We start from the raw sequence: 15,710 nt of genomic DNA, 5'->3' as shown, positions 1-15,710 counted from the left end.
TTTACTAAACACCTGGCTAGATCATCCAAACTCTGCTTAAAGAATATTAGTGAAAAAGCATCCCATATCGATAAGCTTGGAGACAGCTCTTAAGTGTTCAAAAGTCTTCCTTTACTTGAGCCACCTCCCTGAAGAGATCTAAATCTCTGCAGATTCTGTAGAGTACTCATTCCTAGCTCTGTCTTCTGGGACTGAGCAAACATGTCTTAATCCTGTTCCAAAGGATAGTCCTTCAGTACTTCAACAGCCATCAAGGCTTCTCTTCCCCAAATTAAACATCCCCAGTTCTTTCATCTGTTCTGTTATGGCATGGTGTGTAGTCAAGAGTATTCTAATGTCCTGGTCACTCTCCTCTGGAGGGTCTCCAGCTTGGCAATAACCTGTGTAAAACATGGCATTCAGAACTGGACACAATATTTCATAAGATCTAACCACAGCAGAAGACAGAGTTTAGAGGAACCTTTCTCATTTTGATATCCATGTCTCTTTCAGTGCTCATATAGCTTTTGGCATACTGGGGGTCGAGGGCCATAAGGGGCAGCTAGGTGGCACAGTGAATAGAATGCTGGGCCTGAAGTCAGGAGGACCTGAATTCAACTCTAGCCTCAGATACATTCTAGCTATATAACACTGAGCAAGTCACTTAACCCTCTTTGCCTCAGTTTTTTCATCTGTAATATGAGCTGGAGAAGGGAATGGCAAAGCACTTAAGTTTCTTTGCCAAGAAAACCCCAAATGGAGTCACAAAGAATTGGATGTGACTGAAAAATAACTGAGCAACAACAGTTATTATTGTTCTATATCTGTAATCTCTACTGCTGGAGAGACTGAGACTGGTGGGTCACTTAACCTCTGGAGTTCTGAGCTTGCAGCAAGTCAAGTTGGGCACCAGCATTGTTAGGGGTAGAGAACCTGGAGCCTTGAGGCCACTTGTGGCCCCCTAGGTCCTCAAGTGTGGCCCTTTGACTGAATCCAAACTTCCCAGAACAAATCCCAGCATGTGGCCTCAAGGTTCAGGTTCCCCACCCCTGTTCTAGTTTGTCAAGAGCTTGGATCAATCATTCAACATTCTAGCTATTCCTATTATCTTGGCATGAGGTGCAAATTCTGTAAGTATGCCATCTATGTCTTCATTCAAATTTGGTTATCCTTATTTTAGAAATGAGGAAAACTGAGATGTAGAAGAGTCTTATCTTTTGTCCAATGTCCAAGCAAGTAATTCATGAAGTCTGGGATCGAACCAAGTCTCCTGACTAAGTCCAAGGCATCTCCTACTTCACCACATTGTCTCGCATGTAGATAGTGGAATGAATGCTGGATTCAAAGTCAGAGGACCTGGGTTTGAATTCTGGTTTAGCAATTTATGATCTGTAAGTCACTTTCGGCAAATAGTTGGACCTTTGGTCATCTTTTATTCTGCCTTTTGATGCCTCAGATCAGAGTCTCTTCAAAACCAGTGGCCCATCCTTAACTTATGATGTGAATTTTTTTTCCTGTCAGGTGTGACACCAACAATCCTTATATAATTGTCCCATAGCCCTCATTGGTTATTTGATTTATAATTTCTCAGTTATAACCTTCAACATTCTGAAAGTATTCATAAGTCAATGAGCTGGTATACCACAACGCACTGCCACCATCTTTAAATTAGTCAGTGTTCTGCCTCAGATCAGTCCTCTTAGTCCAGTCTCTTCCTAAGCATTTTTCTCTGAGGGTCTGTGTTTCTTCTCAAGCTGATTTGATCAGTGTTCTCACACAAATGTTCTTTTATTTCATCCCCTTCAGCAATCAAAATGTTCACATTACACATAGGCAGTAATTTACAAATGGATTCTCTATGGTTATTTTATGGAAACATAGGGACAAGAACAGCACAGAATAAAGACCCAAAGGGATCTCAACAGGTGGAAATTATGAACCCAAATAAACAGAATGGGATTTAATAAGGATCTTCCTCTTTTCTTGTAATGATCATCTTTCTCTTAGGTTTCTATTGATTTACTCATGTTTATTCTACCTTTTCTAGACTGAAGGTCATTCAGGTTGACAGAGGCAGGAAAATATAAAATCCTGCACTTAGGTTGAAATAATTACACAAACATTTTTGAGTACTTACTATGTTCCAAACACTGCTTAAAAAATAATAACTAACATTTATATAATACCTACTATGTTCCAGATACTGTGCTAAGCATTTTCTAATTATTGTCTTATTTGCTAGTCATTACAACCCTGGGAGATAAGTGTTATTGTTATTGTCCTTTAGCAGATAAGGAAACTGAGGCAAACAGAGGTTAAGTGATTTGCCCAGGGTCATACAGCCAGTAAGAATATGAGGCTAAATTTGAACTCAAGTCTTCCTAATTCCAAGTCCAGTCCTAAAATGCAAAGAGAGGTTGCCCTCAAGGAAACCACAATCTAATAAGATGATGGAACCATTGAAATTTGGCAGGGAATACGAAGAGAAGGGAAAGGGATAAAGCCCTTATCCAAGGCTGAACATAGAATGTTAACAGACAACAGAGAACACACAGCTACTCAACTCCTACTTTGCTTCTTTCTCCTCTGTCAACTTGAATGAGCTTCAATCTAGAAGGCACAGAACAAACATGAGTAAGAGATATGAGAAAGATGAAGAAATAATAAGAAAACATCTGATTGTACTAGTCTTCAGGCCCTGATTAATTACATCCAAGCATTAAGAGAAGTACATGGAACCATTCTTGGTGACCTGGGAGAAATCATGGAGAATGCTAGAGTTGTCTATGAAACTGGAGAAAAGGAAATATTGTCCTGATTTTCAAAAGTAGGACAAAAGTGGGTCCTGGAAACTAACGACCAATAAACTTGATATTAAACCCTAGGAAGGGATTAATCATGGTAATCATTAGGAACTAGTATAAATTCACTAAGAAAAAAAAAACCATGCCAAATTAATTTCATTTCTTTTTTAGATGGGGCAACTAAAAGAAATAGAGTGGGGAATGCTGTAAACATGATATAACTTGATTTCATCAGGGCATTTGATGAAAATTTCTAATGATAATCTTGTAAAAAAGATGAAGAATCCTAAGCTGGGTGACTCAAAGCTGACTGAGAGTAGGTGTTGATTAGTTAAGATGGATGCTTACCTGGGAGGTAGGGAGGAAGTTCCTAGTGTTGTGCTACAGGCCCTGTCCTTACCTGCTCAACATTTTTATTAATATCTCAAATAGAAATATTACTGGCAAGCTTGTGAACCTTTCCAAGGACATGAAGCTAGGAGGAAAAGGTAGTGCATTAGATGCCACAATAAAGACCCAAAGGGATCTCAACAGGTGGAAATTATGAACCCAAATAAACAGAATGAGATTTAATAAGGATCTTCCTCTTTTCTTGTAATGATCATCTTTCTCTTAGGTTTCTATTCATTAACTCATGTTTGTTCTACCTTTTCTAGGCTGAAGGCCATTCAGGTTGACAGAGGCAGGAAAATATAAAATCATGCACCTAGGCTGACATAATTGCACAAGTACAGGATAGAGGAGACACTGCTTGGTTCAGTTTTGTTAAAATTGTCTTTGAATGCCTACTATGAATGTATAATAGCAAGTCATATTTAAAAAAAAGTCTGAAGGCTTTAGGTGATTACAAGCTCAATTGAACCAGCAATGAGATCAGGCTATTGTTCTGTGGAGACTGACTCTACATGACCCCATAGACAAGTCCATGGGGTTTTCTTGGCAAAAATATGGATTGGTTTGCCATTTCCTTCTCTATTGTGTTCCCATTTTACATATGAGGAAGTGAGGCAAATAGAGATTAAGTGACTTATCTAGGGTCACACAGTTAGTAAGTATCTGAGGCTGGATCTGAACTTCTGCCTTCCAAATCCAAAGCAAGACTCCATCCACTGCCACCTAGGTAACCTGTGATATGACTACCAACAAATAAAACAAAGCAGACTTATGCTACATTTATAGAAAAACAGCGTTCAACTCAAGGGAGATAATAGTCCCATTGTATTCTACACAGACCTCATCTAATGTCTAATTATGGTGGCCATATTTTAAAATTTGTGTTTTTCCTTTTCTCCTTTTAAGTAAATCCTAGAGAATACATTCTTGTGGTCTGGAGTGCAGGGAGTTAGGGAATAGAAGGGAAAGAGGGGATGAGTGCCTGAACCAAGCCCCTAGAGACAGTGCTAGCAACAGAAGGAAGGGGACAGGTACAACAGATGGTGAAATCCAAAGGGTGAGGGATTGGAAAGTCAAGGGACTTTGAAGCTTAGGTTGGGAGTCAGACATGGTGTAGTGCAGCTGTTCTCAAAGTGTAGTCTAGGGTTTCAAAGACCCTTTACAGAGATCTACAACTTAAAATCCATTTTCATAATAATAGTAAGATGTTTTAAATTCTAATATGGTAAGCACTGATAAAGATAACTGACAGAAACAAAAACTTTTTGGGAGAGTTCTCAAAAAAGGGGTCCAACAAATTTCAGAACCACCAATAATGGATAATAAGGAGGCTGTGTTACAGTGGATAGAGTGCCAGTGGATAGAGACTCATTTTTCTGACTTCATATCTAGCCTCAGACACTAGCTTTGTGATCCTGGGCAAGTCACTTAGCCTTATTTGCCTCAGTTTCTTCATCTGTAAAATGAGTTGGAGAAAGAAATGGCAAATCACTCCAGTGTCTTCACCAAGAAAATCCCAAATATGGTCAAGCAGAGTCAGACAGGATTGAAATGACTGAACAACAACATTTATCTAGTGCTTACTATGTGCCAGGCAGGTTGCAAAGAGTCGGACATGACTAAAAAAAAAACATGATTAAACAACAAAAATAATGGATAGAATGTTGGATTTGGAGTAAGGAAGACTTGGATTTAAATTCTGCCTCAGATAACAGTTAGCTGTGTGACTTTAATCAGGTCACTCCACTTCTTAGATTGATTTACCTCATCTATAAAATGGGGCTAATAAAATACCTACCCCACTGAAGTGAAGATCAGGTAAGATAATGTACCTGAAGCCCGCTGCACCCCTTGAGGCAACACATAAATGTCTGCCAATTATTACAATAATTCACATTTACAAGTGCTGTGAGGTTTACAAAGCTCTTTCTTCACAACAGTCTTGTAAAGTAGAGCTCAGCAAAAATTTAACATCTAGCACAAGGTGAAATCTCTAGGAATGAAAGCAAAGATCCCCCTGAAACAGTTCTGAAAAATAAATGACCACCTAGAAAGCAAAGTGGATTTTCTAAGGCTCAAAGCTGGATCCTTTGACTGGTCGTCATATAGAAGAAGAAATAAATTCATTCTGTGTTTCCCTAGAAAGCTGAATTAAGATCTATGATTGGAATTTAAGGGAAGGCAGATTTCCAGTTTATTTTACTATTTTTTTTTTTATCAGACCTATGATTTCCTAGGGAATGAACTCGAGTGAACCCAGTAAGGAATTCCAATGCACATAGGCATTAACTCTGTAGTGTGAAGGTTGAGAGAAGTGACCAGGAGCATTGGAGGGCTAAGTGACCTTCCTCGACTCATACAGAACTTGAACCCAGATCCAGCTGATTCTGAGGTCAACTCTCTATCCTCTGGACTGAGTTTCCTCTCTTTAGCTCCACATCAGGAGCATTTGTAATAGCTAGAACTGTCCAGTAGTTGAATGACAACTTTGCAAAGGGAGCAGATGTTAGAGACGGAATGTTGGAGCAGAACCTGAGTGGCTGCCTGTTAGGAATGTTGTGAAGAAAGTTTCTTCCTGCCTGGGAAAGTAGGTGGACAAAAGGAAAAGAGGAGTGACTGTGAGGTGGGAAGACCTGGGTTCAAATCCTGCCTCTGTTGCTCTGTGTAACCCTGGGCAAATAATTTAACTTCTATGAACCTCGGTTTCCTCATCTATAAAATGAGGGGATTGAACTGTTTGACCTCTGAGGTCTTTGCCAGGTCTTGATCTATGAGCCTGTTATCCCATGAACCATCTAGACAGATGGACTAAACCAGGGGGAGGATAACCAACCCATCTCAAAGCTGTCTATGAATTTGCTGTTGTTTTCAGTCATTTCAGTCATGTCTAACTCTTCGTGACCCTATTTGGACTTTTCTTGGCAAAGATACTGCAGTGGTTGCCATTTCCTTCTTAGGGGGATGTCTGCCATAAGCCTGTGAAGACTTCCCCTGTCAGAATGGGTGGATGAGAACAATTTATTCCAATGATCACAAAGGCAGCTAAAAAGCAGGCACTATGAAACTTCTAGAGCTTGGTCAGACATCAAAGATGCCAAGGTCATCCACTGCATCCTGGACCATCACCACTCATCTTGATTTTTTTCCTGCCACTGGACTTTGACGAATCTGGAAGAGATACTGAGGCTGGTGACTTTGTGCAGCTCTGCCTCACTTAGATCCAATTCGTGCACAAGTCAAGACATCACCCCATGATGTCTCTGATCCTCTTCAGAAACGAAGAATGAATACCACCATCTTCTGTTCTAATATTCTATGTTTCTAAATCCATGTTTGAAGTAGAGTGGCAATTAACAGCCTTGTTATCAGATAGATGTAAATTATCAGAACAGCACACAGAAGAATGAAAGTGGAACTTTGGGTCTCAATTTCAAACTAATAAATATTATTAAGTACTATCTTTATCAATGAGTCATCCCTGTGTAGACTTGGAGTCTGATGAAAGCTGCGCATCATAGCTTTTGTTCTAGGTTTGGCAAGGTGATCCAATCTGAACGAGGAAACCCTTAGGTGTAAGACATATTCCAATCTGTCTGTAAGAGAGAAACTCTATTAATAAATTAATAAATTGTTTTGCTTACATTTTTATTCTTAAAGCTAATTGTTCCTTAATTACTTTTTTAAAACAAATATTAGTATCCTCATTTATCCATAAATCTATTGGCATATCTTACGTTTTGCAAGAGGGAAGCTAGGTGGTGCAGTAGTTAGAGCTCCAACTCTGGAATCAGAAAAGTTATCTTCATGAGTTCAGATCTGGCCTTGGACACTTACTACCTGTGACCCTGGGCAAGTCACTTAACCCTAATTGCCTCAGTTTCCTCATCTGTAAAATGAGCTGGAGAAGGAAATGGTGAACCACTCCAATATCTCTGCCAAGAAAGCACCAATTGGGGTCAAGAAGAGTCAGACACAACTGAAAATGACTAAATAACAAGTTTTTCAAGTCACACTAAGAAACTTGAGTTTCCCTATATTTTCTAGTATTCATACTGCTGATCAAGGCACAAAACATGTAACCAGTCATGAGAATAGTAATACAAACAGAAGCCTAGGTAATGAATTTCATAGCTGTTGTCACTTGCTACATCTGAAAACCTAATATAGGTGTGAACTTCTGTTTTTTTTTACATAAGTGAAGGTAAGAAACATGAATTGCACCAAAATAAGACATCTTGTCCAGTCATTTCAGTTGCATCCAACCCCATTTGGGGTTTTCTTGGCAAAGATACCAGAGTGGTTTTTCCTTCTCCAGCTCATTTCACAGATGAGAAAACTGAGACAAACAAGGTTAAGTACCCACAGTCACACCGCTAGTAGGTATCAGGCCAGATGCGAACTTATAAAAATGAGTCTTCTTGACTGCAGGCCCCACAATGCCACCTACATGACCATGAGTAAGACTAACAATCGTCAAACCTTATTTATATATTTAGTTCTGAAACAAAGGCAGAATAAACTACATCTCGATTCCCATTATTCTACCATCTTCCCTTCACAGCTTACTTCCTTCCTTACGAACTTACTTAAGTCTTCACCTTCCTTCATATTCTACCATGAATTCCTCTCTCTTCATAGACAGCCAGGAGTCCAATTAAGAAGTGAAGAAAGGAAATTCTGTGTGATGTAGTGAAATAATTCAGTGGACCTGAGTTATAATCCTGCTTCTCCCACCAACTTGCTATATAAACTGAGGAGTTGGACAGATGTCCATTCTGATTGACATTCTGTGATCCTCTGAGTATCTACCAATAAACCACAGGATGTTAAGAAAATCAGGTTCTGCAGAGAATGTTGGGGATAGAGAGCTGGTCTTGGAAACAGGAAGTCCTGTATTCCAGCTCCATTTTTAAAAATCACCCATTGGTTGTGTGACCCTCTACAAGTCAATTTACTTCTCAGTGTTATCAAGCAACTTTCTAAGGCTATTAGATACAGAATAGTTGGCAATCTGCATTACAAGTAGGAATTTCCTCACCAAGAGTTAATTCCTTAATTCCAATGGAATCATAGGTCCAGACCACAACCAATTTCTCTCTGTCTGTCTGTCTGTCTGACTCTCTCTCTCTCTCTCTCTCTCTCTCTCTCTCTCTCTCTCTCTCTCTCCCTGCAACCAGGATCAAGTGATTTGGCCAGGGTCAAACAGCTAGCAAATGTCCAAGACCAGATTTGAACTCCAGTCCTTCTGACTCCAGAGCCATTGCTCTGTCCATTGTACCACCTAGCTACTCCATCCCCATTCCGATCCCCACAACCAGTTTCTGCATGCTTTAAGTGAGTGTCAGAATGTACTTTGAATGTATCCTCTGATTATTTTTGTAGCACATTGGCTCAGGAATTATTTTGATTGTATGTGAGGTGAAATGGCCCCAAATACAATGTAAAGGGTTAGCAGCAAGTGTCCAGAAGATGTAGACAGTGGTCTGCTCAGGGGGTCAGTAGGTTGATTTCTCTCTCTGGTCAGATTCTTCTTGCTTGGACCCTTTTCCTGTTTGCACTGAGCTCTTGGGAACTGAGCAGAACAATTCACTCCACCATCTTTGAGTTTATTCTGGGCTATTAAAGATAATAGACTATAAAACGGCGAATCAGTTTTCCAGCTGGCATTCAAGACATTGTAAAACATTCTGGAAGGGAAGCAAGCAACCATACCATTTGCCAGGAAGGGACATTCCCTCAGCTGCTTCCCATCCTGTGCTCCAGTTTTCCCCAAGAAAGGCAGCTCTCTTCAACCAAAGCTACCAACCAGAGGAGTCAAGATGTCTCTGGTGGTGTTCCAAGCAGGTTCCACTCAGCACTCTCCCTGGAAAGGAACTATTTGCTCTCACCTATGTCTCTATGCTTGGAAGGATCTACTCCGGCTAGGTAGAGAGATAGGGGAGAACCCTTAAACAAAGATGGGGTTATGTATTAGGAAATGCTGCCTGGAAAAACCCGCTTAATCTGAAATTATGCATACACAACACCAAGGTAAGGAGAGTTTTCAAGATTACCTAGGACATTGAACCAGTGCAGATATTTAGATGGACTAATTCAGGCTCTCATTGGTGTGTAGTCTGCAATTCAATCAATCAATCAACGGACATTTATTAAGTCAGGTTTACTATGTGCTAGGCACTGTGCAAGGGGTACAAATACAGAGCATAAAATAGTCCCTATTCTCAAGAAGCTTAGTCTCAGGGAGAAGTCCACAAATACTTATAGAAATGTGTACAGAATGAATATAAAGAGAATAAACACAAGATAATAAAATAGAAGGTAGCATGAGAGGAAGGCACTGACAGGTGCGGGGATCAGAGGCGTTAGGTGGTTGGTGGTGAGATACTTCATGAAAGAAAGGAAGGATGGGATGAGGCCCAGGTAAGGAGAGAGTGTATTCTAGGCACGAGTGACAGCCAGTGTAATTCTTTGCAGATAATTTCCATGGTCTTAGCTTCTTAACTGTATGTACAAACATCCTCCCACTATGTGCTCTTTTCCCATCCCAACTCTCAGTTGAGTTATTTCTTCAGTCTTCTCCCTCCCCCCAATCTAAAAGATTACTTCTAGAAAAAGCACCTGCTTCAGAAGAGCAGCTAGGTGGCACAGTGGATACAGCACCAGGCCTAGAGTCAGGAACCCTTCCTGAGTTCAAATCTGGACTCAGATACTTACTAGCTGAGTGACCCTGGGCAAGTCACTTAGCCTTATTTGTCCCAGTTTCCTCATGTATAAAATGAACTGGAGAAGTAAATGGCAAACTTTTGCCAAGTACTTTTGCCAAGAAGACCCCAAATGGGTCACAAAGACTTGGACGTGAGTGAAAATGACTGAATAACAACCAAGGAGAGTAAGAGAATTATCTAATGTGTGTGTTCATCCTTCCTTGTGGAAGAAGACCATGCCATCAGAGAAATGATGATGTGACTTGCACTTTGTTTTAAGTGAGGGAGGGCTGTGCAGGTCACCAGCCTCACTTCTCCTCCCAAGACATCTGAATCCAGTGACCAGATATTCATCAGGATGACTGGAAATGACCCAAGATGAAGCAATTGGGGTTAAGTGACTTGCCAAAGGTCCCCAGCTAGTGAGTGTCAAGTGTCTGAGGTGAGATTTGAACTCAGGTCCTCCTGACTCCTGCACTGGTGCTCTATCCACTGTACCACCTAGCTGCCCCCAATTATCTAATTTGGTTATTGAAACAAGGATCAAATGAAATAACTAAGAAAAAGGAACATTGGCCTTGCCCCAGAGAGTCAGTCCTATGTCTTCTCTACATTGGGTTCTGTCACTATAGTGGTGCCAGAGCATAGGTTGCAGGAAGACATGGTTTTCTCTTTGAGATCACTTTCAATAATTTAGAGATAACCCTTCCAAAACATCTTAAATTCCCATTAGACATTATGAATCTGTCATCCATGAGTTTAACTAAGCCTTCTTTGAATTTGTTTAGATTTCCAGGCTATTGAGGGGCAATCACTTTTCTTCATAATTTTTTCTCTTCTTCCATTTATGTGTTGTTTTTTGGGGTGAGTTTTAATTTTCTTGTGAGAATCTCCAGCAATTTTGTTCCCTTTTGTCCCATCTATCATTATTCTTAGGGGAAAATCATGAACAGTCATCTTTGCCAAAGGTTCTCTGGAAGTTGTTATTAAGTAGGATTTACCTGGAGACTTAGGAATCAAAGAATCACAGAATTTCAGAGAAGGGACCGCAATAATCACTGACATTTACATGGTTCTTTATAAAGCACTTTTCTTACAACAAATTCCCGAACGTGTGCAGAGAACAAGAGTTGTTATCCCCATTTTGAAGGGGGCTGGAAACTTGAGGCTCAGAGAATTGAATTAATTTGCTCTTGACCACACAATGAGCAGATCAGAACTTGAATCCATGTCACCTGACTGACAGTAAAATTCTCCTTCCCCATGTCTCTGTCTCCAGGTTCAGCTCCTCTCAATTCAAAGCATACCAATGTCTATGAACAGGGATTTCCTGTTCCTTTTCATCTCTCCCACCCCAGTAACCCAATAACCCAGTCTAGTCTCCAACCACCTGTGGTAACGTGAAAAGTTCTTTTCTGTTGTTTAATATTAATCCCTGTGGTGCATTGAGTACTCCTTTCCTGGGACGGAGGGTCAGAATGAGGTAATGGAAAAGATAGTGAATTTATTTCCCAGCCAGAGAATCTGTTCTTCTTATAGCTGGTGTGACCTTGGTGCAGTCATTTAGCTTCTCTAGGTCTTAATTTCTCCATGGGTAAAATGAGTAAGTTGACCTCTTAGAGGGATGACCTCTAAGGTCCCTTATAGTACTGACATTCCATGAGCCCATCATGTTCTGCTGTATGATGTCCCTTCCTCTTCTCAGACCATGGAATATTTTTAGAAATTAAGTTCAGAACACAATGGAACAAGGAGTTGGTCTTGGTGGAGAACAGAGGGAGCAAAAGGGGTTATGCAATGCATATACATGAATGGCAGAGGAGGGATTCTTGAGGGTAATAGATTAATTAGTGAGAGGGAAGTTAGGGGACAATGATGCAGCCATTGGCTGGCAGTCAGACTTTGTCTGGATTCTCTCAGCCTTGGTGCAGGGTTGCCACGAATTACCTGCAAGACTATTAAATGTAATGACCCAGCAATCTGGAGGAGTCTGTCATTATCGCCGTGTTAACATGGTATTTATACCCACAGAACCTGCTAAGGTGCCCTGTAATTAAAGGGCTTCCACGTTGTCCCAATGTTCTAGCCTTTTCTGAGTTGTCAGGTTAGGTGTGGCTTTAGGAGGTTGACCTGAGAAGGTAAAGAATGGTGTCATCCTGAGGGCTGTAGACAGCCACTGGCTCTGACCTCCTCCGCCTCTCACCATTCATTACTCCCTCCTGAGAGACAGCTCTGAGCACCTGGACTTCACTGGGCACCTCTGACTCATTGTCTCCTGCAGGAAGAGCCTGACGGGGGGGGGGGGGGGGGGTGGGGGGGGGTGGCGCGGAATTTGGGGCTGGATGCTGCATAGGAAAAGGAAGGGAGGAAAAGAGGTTGAGCAGTCTAATTACTGAGGGGGGCACCACAGTAGCAACCGGTAGGAATCATAGATTAAGGACCCTGAGAAATGACAGGAACTTCACACATATGAAGGCACACATAAATCTTACAAACCTGCAACATGGTCTATTTCTATAACAGGACCACAGCACAAGCTGGGAATGCCAAAAGAAACTTCTAGCAGGAGCAATGGTCCTTCCCGACATGGTCAAGCTGGCAACAGGGCATTAAAATGAAAGACTGTGGTCCACCCCTTCCCCATTTTTCCATCTCCAGGAATAGGTCAATGCCTGCTGGAGTCCAGCCTCTGATTTAGGGGCCATTTGGGGTGAAGCTAATTCATTTCAGTGAATCTCCCCTCCCCCCAAATGATCTCTTTTTACAGGAAAAAAAAAATGCATGCCTGATGATTTGGGGAGCAGGATGGAGTGTGAATATTTTAAAATTTGTTTCCAGACGTTGGCAGCTAGATCCCCAAAGTTGGAAAACCCATCTCTCTGGTTGAACCCAGAGCCAAGTTTCCATTTCTCCAGGACCCTGACATGCCCTGTTAAGCCTCCCTTCTAATAACTGCTCTGCTTTTGCCTTCCAGAGACCTGAATTATAATGATTTGCTGGAGTTCCCTGTGGCCATCCGGACCCTTGGCAGACTCCAGGAATTGTAAGAGCCTCTGTAGGTTTCCATGGGTCTTCTCTTCTTAGGAGAGAGGTCAGCTGTCTGCAAGGGTTTGGGACAGAGGCAGAGTTAGCCCCTGCTTAGGGGTCTTCTTCATCCCCTCCCCGTTCACATTCCTTTAAAGTTGCCTCTGCTCCCTCGAAGCTTAAGAATAAGTGCTCACAGACCTCATTAGCCCAGCTTGAAGCATTTCTACTGTGTTTGTCATCAAGAGAAATGACTGTTGGCCTTCCCTGGCCTTAGACTGCCTCTCCCCTCAGATACATGGCCTGGTCTTTGCCCCAGGGCCCTCACCACATCTGAACCTCATGCTGCCAGGAAGAGGAAAGAGTTAGAGATGAATCTGGATGATGAGGAGAAGGTTCTATTAGCAGAAATCGCAAAATCAAGACAAAGAACTGATTTAGGAAAGGCAGGAAATGAGACAATTAACCAACCAATCCATAAGCTTTTATTTCATTTAAAGACATTTTGAATTTGAGCTGATGTCACGGTGTCCAGGTAGACATAGAAGGTAAGGGAGCAACGCAGAGTAGAGATGAAGATTTGGAGATCGTTGCTTTAAAAATGAGAGTGTAAGCCATAAAAGTAGATGAATTCTCTCTGGGAATGAGCGTAGACAGAAATAAATTCAGGACAGTATTGGGGTCATGTATTTAGGGGGAAAAAAGAGGAAAAGAAGTCTCTGCAGGAGAAGGAAAAGGGATAGTTATAGACACCCAAGGAAAATTGGAGAGAGTCACATCACCAAAGCCAATGGAGAAGAGAATTTGTTTTGTTTTTAAGGAAAGGAAATATCCTGGCATATTTGTAGGCAGAGAAGAAGGAGCTATTAGAGAGGGAAACACTGAAGATGCAAGATAGAGGGGATGACTGATAGATCAGGACCCTCTAGGAATGGAGTGAGGAGATGGGATCAAAAGCAGCAGTGAAGAGATTAGTTTTGGAAAACCAGAGGGATATTTCTTCTGCTGTTTCATGAGTAAATGAGAAGGAAGGTAAAGGGACAAAAAAAGATTTTTAGTTGTCTAGAAAGAAAGCTGAGAGAGCTCATTTTGGATGGTCCTAAGCTCAGGAAATTAGCTGCCTAGGTACCACTGACCTCATTTCTTCCATAGCTCTATCCATAATCTCATATGCAAGCGATATCTTAACCTGGTTTACTCTTCTTCATGAAGGCACAGCTACCTAAGGGTTCTCAGACAACCTTTTCGATCATCATTAGAAAATATCCCTCCCCAGTTCCCCTGGACCATGGTGGCCCTGATGCTGTGTTTCCACTCTTTTTTTTTAACCTGCTCATCCTTCCTGAAAAATCATCCTGCCTCCTATGGAGATCTCCTATAGAGCAAGAACCCCACATATGGGACCTGAACTCAGCATTCACCCTTCAGTTCTGGAGAAGTCCCCATTGCCTAGAAGTTCTTCAAAGACAGCCCTTCTTTTCTCAGGGAAAAGGAGAGGTACTTGGTTTACCACAAAGAAAAGTTTTAGACAAGATTTGAAATTCAGGCCTTTAGGTTCAGAAACAGATCATGGGATCTTAGGCTCATGGGTTTAAGGCTGGAAGAGACCTGAAAAGATCACCAAAGGTAGTGCTCTGATCCGGGAACACAAAGTTAAAGGGACTACCCATTTCTCTCATTGTACTAATTCTCTCTTTCATTCCTTCACTGTCTTTGATTTATTCTCTCCTAGGGGTTTCCATAACAATAACATCAAGGCCATTCCTGAGAAGGCATTTGTGGGGAACCCATTACTGCAGACTATGTAAGAGCCAGTATTCTCCTGGGCAGTAAGGGATTTTTTTTTCCTGGTAGTGGTAGTGGGATGGGGGGTTGGGGTGTAACTACCTTTCCACAAATCCCAAAGAGAAACAGAGAAGGGTTGTATCCTTACAGTCTTTCTGCACTCATTTCTCATTGGATTTGTAGGAGAAAAAATTTGGGAGAATCAAGTTAGTACTGGGTAAGAGGGCTTGGGAAGAACTGGTGTAGTTGTACAGCTGAACTGGGAGTTTGGGTCTTCTCGTTCCAGCCACTTTTATGACAACCCAATCCAGTTTGTGGGACGGTCAGCTTTTCAGTACCTGCCAAAGCTTCATACACTGTAAGTTGGTCCAAGTGGACTGGGATAGCTAGGATTTCTTGTCTCCACTCTCCCCCAATTCACTTTTCAACCTTAGCTTTTCGTAAGATTTCCTTATTCTTGGCAAAGATTCCATTGATTAAAATTCTTAGGCGACATGAGAATTTCCTTGCAGAATTAGCAAGATCCCATTCCAAGATAAGTCTTGAATTCCCAAGGGTCACTCTACCTTTTGGAACTTTGTTAGGTTTCCCCGGATCTGAAAATGGGTGAAATGATCTCTTGTCTTCAAGAACAGGAAATACTTCCATTCCAAGAATTTTTCACCAGTTTTCATCAGCGTCCTGTTATGTATGATGTGTCCATGTATAACAGTATAAAGAAAGGGACTGGCCAATGTAGAGCAGCTAAGTTGTGACCTGAGTTCAAATCCATCTTCAGATACTTACTAGCTTACTATATTGACACAGTCTCTGTTTGCCTCAATTTCCTCACCTATAAAATGGGGATAGCACCTCCCTCCCAGATTGCTGCAAGGAGCAAATGAGGTAATATTTGTAAAGTACTTGGCACAGTGCCTGTACATAGAAATTAGTTTTCTACCTTCTCTTTATTATTATTATTAACAAGAACCTAGTTCTTCACGCATGCTCAGGATTTTCTGTTCCTGGTGGGTTATAACAG

At 41.4% G+C, this 15,710-nt stretch overlaps 1 protein-coding gene across 1 annotated transcript in view; it reads left to right on the top strand.

Moving 5' to 3' along the window:
• The window catches only part of LGR6 (leucine rich repeat containing G protein-coupled receptor 6), a 161,323-nt gene that overhangs the window by 123,134 nt on the left and 22,479 nt on the right, over positions 1-15,710 (top strand). Inside the window, exons 7-9 of the mRNA XM_072648196.1 lie at positions 12,855-12,923; positions 14,637-14,708; positions 14,976-15,047. Of these exons, the coding sequence (XP_072504297.1) occupies positions 12,855-12,923; positions 14,637-14,708; positions 14,976-15,047 (213 nt within the window). The remainder of the gene's footprint in view (positions 1-12,854; positions 12,924-14,636; positions 14,709-14,975; positions 15,048-15,710) is intronic.

This window comes from Notamacropus eugenii, chromosome 2, assembly GCF_028372415.1.
Source record: "Notamacropus eugenii isolate mMacEug1 chromosome 2, mMacEug1.pri_v2, whole genome shotgun sequence".
Taxonomy (NCBI): Eukaryota; Metazoa; Chordata; class Mammalia; order Diprotodontia; family Macropodidae; genus Notamacropus; species Notamacropus eugenii.
This window is presented reverse-complemented; position numbering and strand designations above follow the sequence as displayed.